The sequence below is a fragment of the Enhydra lutris genome, unplaced genomic scaffold (assembly GCF_002288905.1).
Source record: "Enhydra lutris kenyoni isolate GAN:26980312 unplaced genomic scaffold, ASM228890v2 scaffoldscaffold20, whole genome shotgun sequence".
Taxonomy (NCBI): domain Eukaryota; kingdom Metazoa; phylum Chordata; class Mammalia; order Carnivora; family Mustelidae; genus Enhydra; species Enhydra lutris.
This window is the reverse complement of record NW_019154104.1, coordinates 23,870,698-23,880,220: the sequence shown is the minus strand read 5'-3', so window position 1 is coordinate 23,880,220 and position 9,523 is coordinate 23,870,698. Positions and strand designations below refer to the sequence as shown.

The 9,523-nt window shown below is 58.2% G+C and overlaps 1 protein-coding gene across 1 annotated transcript; it reads right to left on the bottom strand.

The window, feature by feature from the left end:
- Nucleotides 1-1,400: 1,400 nt before the first annotated feature.
- LOC111148787 (family with sequence similarity 181 member A) lies at nucleotides 1,401-7,611 on the bottom strand. Its single transcript, XM_022505599.1, has 2 exons — nucleotides 7,566-7,611; nucleotides 1,401-2,366 (listed from the first exon to the last, which is right to left on the bottom strand). Exon 2 carries the CDS (start codon nucleotides 2,277-2,279, stop codon nucleotides 1,401-1,403), a length of 879 nt encoding a protein of 292 aa, XP_022361307.1. The 5' UTR covers nucleotides 2,280-2,366; nucleotides 7,566-7,611.
- Nucleotides 7,612-9,523: the final 1,912 nt, after the last annotated feature.

The window sequence follows — 9,523 nt, the reverse complement described above, 5'->3', positions numbered from 1 at the left end:
TGCCATTGCTGGCCTAGTCCCTGTTTCACGGAGGGGGAACCAAGGCACAGAGGGAGATTAATTTTCCAACATAGTGCTGCTAATTAGGGCACCATAGCCACCAGCCGGGGCTGGCCCTGCACCCGTTGCAGCTTTGAGAACCGGGCTCTGACGGAATGAGCGCTTGGCGCCCCCTGTAGGTCAGTGTGCTCTCAGCCACGGAGCCACATCTGCGCACAGTTAAGGCAAATCCGCGGTCATTATGGTGGTGCATGTCTCTCCCACGGCTGGGCCGGTTGGGCAGGATGAGGGCAAACCCTAGGGCCACCCCGTGCCACCAGCAACCCCCTCTGGGCATTGTCGCAGACAGAGGCCCACATCATTCCATCAATGGGGCCCCTGATGGGTGCCAGGAACTGTACCAGGCCCAGGAATCAGGCCATCAGCAGGTTACCCAGGAATCGGAGTTAGTCAGATTTCCGCCCCCCGGCTTGTCCACAAGGAGCCAAGATCCAGTTTGTCCTGATTTTCCCTCTAACCAGGCTCAGGAGGGACTGCCTTGGCCCAGCCTCTGCTCTGAGGCCATAGGCAGAATGGAAGGCACAGGAGAGGGGGACCATTCTTGCCCTGCCCCTTGAGCTGCAGGTGGGACAAGGAAGCTTCAGGAGGAAGGGTCAAGCCCCACATCCCATTGCAGAACCGGAACGGGTGCACCCTGGTACTGGCCTCCCTGTTCTCCAGAGCACTTTGGACTGTCTGGAGATCCAGGCCTCCCCCACACTCTGCTCTTGGACACGAGCAAGCAGAGCATCTCTCCCCAGCTGCTCCTCCCTGCCCTTCCTTCCTTTGCATTGAGCTGCTGGTTCACAGTGTCCATCGTCAGATGTCACAGAGCTCTCTGGGCCACTCCTGGACTCCCCCACAGCCTCTGTGAGCTGCCCTCTGCCTGGACCCTGCCAGCATTTCATAGCCTGAGGACCATTCAACTCCATGACATCCAAGATGTGGAAACTGCAAAAGAAATGTCTTTATTCTTTTAACCTTCTTAATATTTACAAAAACCAAAACGAACAGAACTGAGATTGGCTTACACGGTGGGCAGCACGTGAACAGAGTGGCAGGAAGGCCAGGGCAGAGCCCCACCACCCAAGACCGGCCCAAGGACAGTGCGATGATCGGTCGGTCTCTGGTCTGGGTGGAGAGGGGCTGGCTGAGCCCAGCCCCGCAGCTCCCAAGGCTTCAGGAGCTGGCTTGGAGACTGCCTGCGAGGCCCCTGCCCCAAACCCATCCTCCCCCTCTCCTGGACATACACAAAAGGAAGGCTCCCACTGCCCAGCTCACTCTGCACAAGAAGTGCTCTCGGGAGGGGCCCCCAACATCTCTGCCGGCCAGAGGGGGGAGCCAGGGCCCTCTCAGCCCCGCTAGAGGTAGCCAAAAACATTGAAGATGGGCGGGGGCACAGCCGGCTTGGTAGGGATGGGCTTCAGAACCACGGGTCTGTACACTTTTTGCCCCGGCCCGTCCACATCCTTGCAGAAGTGGGCCAGCTCCCCAGGGGACGCTGGGCTTTTCCTCCACAGGCCCAGGCTGGGGACGGGGCTCTGAGGCAAGGCCCCTGGGGGGCCAGCGTAGATGGGCTGTCCATGGTACTGGAAGGGGCAGCAGCCCCAGGCATTGACACGGCCCACCAGGGAGACCCCAGACATCTTCAGTGGCTCCTTGCCAGCTGGTGCCCTTGGGGATGCAGGCACGGGGGCCATCTCAGGATCCAAGGGCTCCAAGCCTTTACAGTGTTTCTTACCCTCATAGGGAGATCCCTCCCTGGGACCCAACTCCCCCTCCAGCCCCAGGGAGTAGCTGTGGGTGGGCCGAGGCTCTTCCCAGAAGGAAGCGGGCAGCTGTCTTTTCCTCATGGGCACCTGGCCAGGCCTGGCAGCTTCTGGATTCTGCCTCTGTAAGGTCTGCTCCTTAGAGAGACATTCCTCCCTGTAGGGGTTCCCCAGAGCCTTCTCCTTGCAGCCCCCCACCACGCCAGGACTGGAATCATGGCCGGGATCGAGGAGCAGCCTCCCAGGCTGGTCCTCGGGTCCCCTTTTCAGGTGAGGCTCGGTGCCTCTGCCGGGGAGGCCCCGAGGAAGCCGGGAATACTTCTGGGAGAAGCGTTTGAGCTGCTTCTGCAGGTACTTGCGATGGTCCACGGAGCGGCGGCACGGCGCGGACTTGTCTAGGGCCGCCTTGATGTCACTGGACGCCAGGTTCACAAAGTTCAGGAGCATCTTCACGTCACTGTCGGATGCCATCACCAGGGGACCACGGCATGGGGCTTTCCATGAAGAGCGTGGGCTCTGCTGATAGCCGGCAGCTCCAGGGACAGGCACAGAGCTGACCTAGGGTGCAGGGGACATGCCGGTTGTTGGCAGTCTCTCCAAGCCCCCGAGCCCAACCCTCCCCAAAGGCCCCAGGACCCCTCCCAGGGAAACAAAGTCCTGGGTCCGTGGGCCACCCATTCAGGCCACTGAGGGTTTCCTCTGTGTCGGTGAGGGCACAGGCGAACAGGCAGTCTGCCCGAGTCTGTGGCCCTCTGCTTGCCGCTGAGGCTCAGAGAGGTTGGGCGACTCGCCCAAGGGGACCCAGCTACAGGTGGCATTGCTGGGGACCGAGCGCGAGTCTCCACGGGCCCAGCCCACCACGTCTCCCACACACCACGCTGCCAACGTGTACAAACTTGCCAGCAAGGTTTTTATTTTCTGAGCTCAGGCAACTGCTCCACTTTCAAGCAAGGCCAAGCCCCCTCTCTCCCTGGTGGTGCCCTCCTACTCCCACTCCCCGCCCCCAGCCTGGCTCACACCAGCCCCCCTCACCGGGTCCCCACGCTCCACCCACAGCGCTCACGCAGGACCCCTGTCTGGCATTCGAGCCTCGGCCTGCCTGGCGGGCTGATCTCAGACTGCAGGCAGCAGGACGCCCCCGTAGAAGCATCTGCAGCAATTTCATGCCTCCTGGGCCACCACCCGAGGCACCTCGCCCCTCCCCCAGGCCCCGGCCAGCCCCACGCCCCCACCCGGTCGGCTGGAGCCGCCGGAGCCTCCACACTGACCAAGGGTGCAGGCCGGCCCGGCCCCCCGCCGCCGCCGACGCCGCCGACGTGGCCTGGCAGGTTCCCCACCGCAGACCTGGGCCAGGCCCGGCGTGGCCGGCGAGCTCCGTGCGTCCGGCTGGAAACAGTCGTGCAGCCCTCGAGTGGGCTGGATGGAGGACGAGTCTCCGGAGCTGGGGGGCCCCTCAGGCCAATCAGGAGCGCCTCTCCAGATACAAAGCATCCCAATCAGGCGGCAGCGCCCCGTTCCCACATTCTTTGCCGTCACAAATTGTCACCATGGGGACCATCACAAAAAAGACAGCTCCCAAATGCAATCATTTCCCGGTAAATTTCTACCCTTCAGCCCCTCCTCCCCTTGACCTCGGTTCCCTGGTTTCTTGAGGGGGCAGTGTGTGTGTGTGTGTGTTTAAAAAGTCCAGGATCGAGGAGGGGCTGGACCCAGAAGAGATGGGCTTGCATACCTCCCCCAAAGGCTCCAGGCCTCCAGCCTCCAGCTGCCATGCTCCAGTGCGGACAGACAATCCGACGGGGTAAGCCGGGGCGGGCTGCTTCCCCCTCTGTCCTTGAGTGTTGAGTGTCTCTCCCTCTCTCTCTCCCCCTCTCTGCCCCTCTCTCTGTCTCTGTCTGTCTCTCCCTCTTCCCAGCCCCCGCTCCCCCCACCCCGAGGCACCAAGCCCGGGCCAGCCTGGGAGGGCCAGCAGCGCACTTATGCCGGGAAAGGTAGCCGGGGAAGGACTCAGTAACGAGGTGCCGGGATATCCATGGGAAGGGAGCCGGAGCTCTCAGGAATCTTGTCTTTATGTTTGCTTCCTCAATTGAGCTGCACAAAGCCTGAATTGCCCATTCAGCGCGGCCGGACAAAAGGCTGGCGTTGCACGGTCCCCTCGCATTTGTAGTCAAACAGTTAGGGACTTAAATCGAGTCGTCATGATGGAGAAAGAGGTGGACAAAGCCCATAGAATTGCCATCAGCAAACATTTTCCTGTGTCATATTAGCCAGTCTCCATGGCTCCCCCTGGCCTGGGGACAATGGCACAAGTTTGCACACTTGGCTACTGTCACCGTGCCAACGCCGGCGGGCTTGCAAGCGGGCCGCTCCGAGCAAGGGAGCCCTGAGCCGGCCGCTGGCCCTGCCCACTGACTGGCGGAGGGAAGGTGAGGCCGCGGTGCAGGGAGGGTGCTGGGGAATGCTGATGGGCGCCGCCTCCGTGGTGGCCCGCACCTCCTGCCTTTCTCCCCCCATGCTCTGCTCAGCCTCCGCTTTCCGGTCCTCTCCTTTCTCTTCCATTCTTCCTGCCCCCACTTGCTCCGCCACCTTCTCCTGACCACTGATGGTCTATACCCAACCACACCTCTGCATGACAATCTGAAATGCCAAGGACTCCTCTCCAGGTCGCCCGCCCATAAGGGAGCAGTAGCAGGGGCGGGACGCGCCGGGGACTCACCCAGGAGCATGGTCCCACCCTCTCCGGCCGGCCAATAGCGGCAATGGCCCCCGGCACACCTCGGCCTGGCTTCAAGGCGCCTCCCTCTCTGGCCTGAGGGTCCCTACAGGCACATGGGTTTGGAGGAGAGGGCCCTGTGCCCACCAGCTGTTAACTCAGTTGCAGCACTTGGGATCCAGTGCGACATTCTCCACTGAGGGAGCTAGGGGAGCGTGGCTGACACAGAGGTGTCCTCAGGCTGGAGCACCCTGGACCAAGGGCCATCCCAGGCCCTGGAGAGTGACCCCCATCTGCTGAGCAGTGGGACCCCTAAATCACGGTGGTTTTCAGCCCCTGAGATCTGGGGGTTGTCTCTGCGGCGGGACCTAGCCCAGCTGACCGGGAGGGTTGGGAAACATCCTTTTTGCTTCAAACCAGCCTTTACACAAGGCTGTGACCCGAGGTCACCGGCTTGGGCTCCCTGCTGCCTACGACCTGCGGGGCTGGGGGCACAGTTTGGCCAGGGTTCGAATCCCTCCATAACCCAGCGCCGGCCCACTCAACCCTGTTCTGCATCATTCTCTGCTGGGGCACCGGCCTCATCCCCGCCCGTTCCCACCTCAGCCTCCCGCATGCTCTGTGTCTGCTCACGCGCTGTGGCTGCGGGGCCTTGCTTCCTGCTGACGTCATCCCTCGCGGCTCAGACAAAGGTCGCGGCAAAGGTCGGTGAGCTCCGAGCGCTCCAAGTCCATATTGTAAAAAATCATTCCATAGCTCTTAATATGGGCTGTTCTTCTCAGATGTTCTTCCCGTGTATTAAGGAAGGAAGGAAGGAAGAAGGGAGGGTAGGAAGCCCTTAAGCCCCATACATGCCACGAGCTGCAATCATGGATCACACGAGGAAGATCCCACCTGACCCCGTGACAGCTCAGTACAGGGACTGTGGCTGCCACTTACGCACGAGGAGTGTGAGGTTGAACTGCTTTCCCAAGGCCTCACAGCCCGGAAGTGGCAACACTGAACTTGAAGCCAGGCCAGTCTGCATGTGAAGCCTGGGTTGGTCCCACCGTGCGTTGCTTCCCTGAGCGCCGACCCAGCACTAGACACTGATGAAGGGCTCTTGGGCTTGAAAGCATCGGAAACCAGATTTTATATGTCAGTCCTTCATGTCTTCCATCTGTCAGAGTGAGACTCTTCAGGTGTATGGAAGCTGCAGCTCGGGGACATCAGTCAAGGTGACAGGCAACAGCCGTGAAGAACTATGGCCTGAGACAGATCCATGGCCCTACAGTGACCTGGCCACACCTGAGCTCTGGGTGCCTGCCACCCAGGCTGCGGAAGGCTCCTCTGGGTTTTTCTGTCCATAGGTCATACCGGCAGGTGGGAGACATCCATAGTACCGACTCTGCCTTATTCTAGAAAGACTTCCTTTCACAGTGCTTCTCCCATATGGTCCTGCATCTGGACAGGGAGAGACTGTTTTCCTTGTGTACATTTGGTGACACACCCAGAGATAAGCTGCCCAGCTCAAGACTGACTTAGTCAACCCTGTCCTCTCGGCATTCTTCAAGGCCCAGCTCAAACATACCCTCCTCCAGGAAGCCTTCCATCAACTCCCAGCATTACCAGTGACACCCTCTCCCATCCCTATGTGCATAGATTCAAAATGAATTCTAACCTCCTTGGTTTAACACGGAAGCCCTCAGTAATCTGACCGTCAAACAGAGCCTGGCACAGAGTAGTTTCTCACTAAATGTTTCATGAGTTAAATATTTTGCCCATTCCACTGAATAGAATTTATCCTGCGGACTGGAAACACAGCTTCCTGCAGCTGTTTGTTTACTGTTTGCCCTACCTCCACCCCTGCACCTCCACCTGGGTGAGCTCCATGAGAGCAGGGCACAACAGCTGATTCATCTCTGTATGTCCGTGGACTAGAATGGCCGTGGCACAGATCAGGACTCATTCAAAGACACTTGTGATCGCTGTGGTTGAACTTGACCACGAATCCTCTGTGTTCCTTTGGGACTGTGGGTGACTTGAAAACAAGAAGACTCAGTTCACCACCGCATCTCCCTGCACCAGAGAGGGACTCCCAAGTATCCGTTAAAGTCAAGTGAGGGATGCTGGCTGACCTTGAGAGTCCTTCCTGATCCTCTACTGTCATAGGTACCGGTCTCTGACCTCCCAGCTGTGCGGACCCCTCCTCAAGATTATTTACATGATTCAGCATCAGGGACCCCCAGCTTCAAGCAATTCCATTCAGCACCTATCGCGTGCTTGGGGACCAGAGGGCGCGGCTTGCTCCTGTCCCCGAGGAAGCTCCCTGGAGGGGAGATCAACTCTGTTGTGACAACACAACAGCCATCTTCCGTCTCTCCATCACTGCGAGGCACACCCTAACTTTCCCTGGTTTCTCAAACGGCTGGGAACCATCATCCAGAATGTCTGGATGTCATCTGACATAACCCACTTCTAGAATTTAGCCAACACAGCTGCAGATCGTAACTGAGAGAGAGAGGGGACAGTTGACAATGATATGCACTGACCAGGAGGGGCGGCAGTGGGCTCTCAAGCTGCGTTTACGCAGAGAAACCCAATACCTAGAACAGCGACAAGGATGGGCTAGTTCAGATCTATTTCACACACGGGGAATGCATACTTCTGCTTATTTTGCAAACAGTGGCTTCCGATGAGAAGGAGGTTTTAATGACCTACGACTTTGGCATCAGGGGTCGTGGCTTACGGGTCTGGTATCCACCATCTTTGGCTTTGGTTGCAGAACCCATAGACATCTTGACTTAGATAAGCAGCTGGAATGGAAACTTGTTCGGTCTACCTTGCGATCTCAGGATCGTCATCCAGCGAAAACCGCTCACCCAGGAAACTTCATCATCTAGTCCCCCGAGGCGTCATTAACCGGTTAACTGCCCAGGTTTACCAGTCGCCAGCCTCGTGTGTTAGCCTGTGAGCTAGAACTCATTTGAGTATGTGTTTATTAGTACCGTGTTTAGAATATGGTATTTTAAGTTGCCAAAAATAACTTTGAAAGGAAACTTTACTTTTCCACACCTCGGTAGAAGAGCTCGGTTCCAGAAGATGGGCCATCTTCTCATTTTGGCAGCAGAGTCAACAAGGCCCAGGCTGGGGACATTGTTCACCCAAGACCGCTGAGCTGGGTAGGAGCAGGACGAAGATGGCAGCTCTGTCCCGCAGCCCGCCACCCAGTCAGAGCCCAGCCCTAGCCAGCACTCACCACTCCATCACTGGAGGTAACACCTACTAAGCCACTTGCTCAGGAGATAAGGAGACTAGTCTGAAGTCCTCTGGTCAGTAAACAGCAGAGCAGGGACTGGGATGCAGGCATCTAGGTCCAGACGCTTGATGGTGACTGTTGTACGGTACGGCTCCCTGATGGCCTAGGGGCTTCGCTAACCCAGAGACCCAGACGTGCCCCTCCCGACCCTGCAGAGTTAGGTCTGATCCCCTCAACCCAGGAAACATACAAATGCCACCTCAGAGGCCCAGTGGTGGGGCCAGCGCCTCCTGGACGTGTGACAGACATCACAAGGTGATTTATGTAACCCCCTTACATAACGGGAGCATTTCTATCAAAGAGTGGCCGGAGGGAAGCTGTCAACCATAATCAGAACAGACAGGCTTTCCACTGTCTCAGAATGGAAGGCATCAGGTTGAAATAAGCCCCTTTGGGGCTTCCTGGCCAGGGTCTTGCTGCCCTGGTGACCTCCCCTCACTGCCCAGGCTGAGCACCAGCCTGGCGGGACCCTCAGGGCAGCCGGAGACCTCAGGATGCTCCTGAAGAAGTCACAGCTCAGCTCGCCAGTCCCTGCACCCCCAGTCGCAGCCCGACCACAGTGACAAGTGTCAGTATGACTATCTTGAAGGCTTGCTGGCAGAGTGGACCATGAGGATTAAGAGAGAGCGTCTGTGACAAAGACTAGTACAGCCTGGCTCAGAGTTGATGCCCTTCCCCCAGCTCGTCCCCTCTGCGCTGGGGCCACAGCCGCCCAGGGCAGCCCAGCCTGGGTGCGTGCGTCTCACCCATAAAGAGGGGCTGATATGACAGGAATGACGCGGCAGTTGTGCCCCTGTGTCCCTGTTGGGCGACCCCCAGGGACCACCACCCTCTCCCACTGACCCCCCACTACTGTGCCATGCGTCCATCACCTGGACTGTATCTCCGGGAGCCTCTCTGGTGTGTCTCTTCACCCCACCCAGGGCACAGGCGGAATGAAAAGTCCGTTTAATCTCAACTGCCAACTCGGATTTGATTGGTGATGGCTGGCAGGTGCCTGGTGGGAAGATTCCGAGCCTCCCCCCTCCCACCCACCCTGACGGGACTCAACAGTTAGAATGCCCTGATCAGCTAGTCATGTCTTCCGTGGACACGGACATGGATGGAGATGGGCTGGGGGCCTGCACCCAGTTCCCAATCACAGGCTGCAAAGCCAGGGGTGCAAAGTTTGGCATTCTGGTAACCCAACCCCTGGAATTTTAATCAAGGGAACAGAGTCCTAGAAGAGGACGTGACTCCTCCAAGTCCTCCAGGGCTCCTATTTCCTGAACCAGAGATCCCGGACTCAGTTCAATGAACCAAGACCAGAGAATGGAGAATTTTGGAGAATGGAGACAGTAAGAAGTTTAGGACAACCGGGGGGAGACGTCGCCATGGGGAGGGGCCAGATAAAGTTAGGAAGAAAGGCCGAATACCCTTTGGATTTTTGCATGCAGGAGGCACATAATAAATGCTGTTGAACAGAGGAATGAACCAAACACAACAGGGAACAAAATGACTGGCTGGTTTCTGGACCACCATGGGGGCTCCTATAGCCAGTCACACAGTGTCCTGGGGACAGCAGATGCTTCTCGGCCCTCCTGGCCACTGCCGTCCCTCTGCATACACGACATGCTGGATCGTCAGGGAGGAGAGGAGTCCTCGCCTCCCCAAGCCTGGATTTCATAAGAGAAAGGTGATGGGGCAGGGTCCCCTCGAATATCA

Coding starts and splice junctions, on each gene's coding strand:
- LOC111148787 (XM_022505599.1), bottom strand. CDS start 2,279: ATGGCATCCGACAGTGACGTGAAGATGCTCCTGAACTTTGTGAACCTG.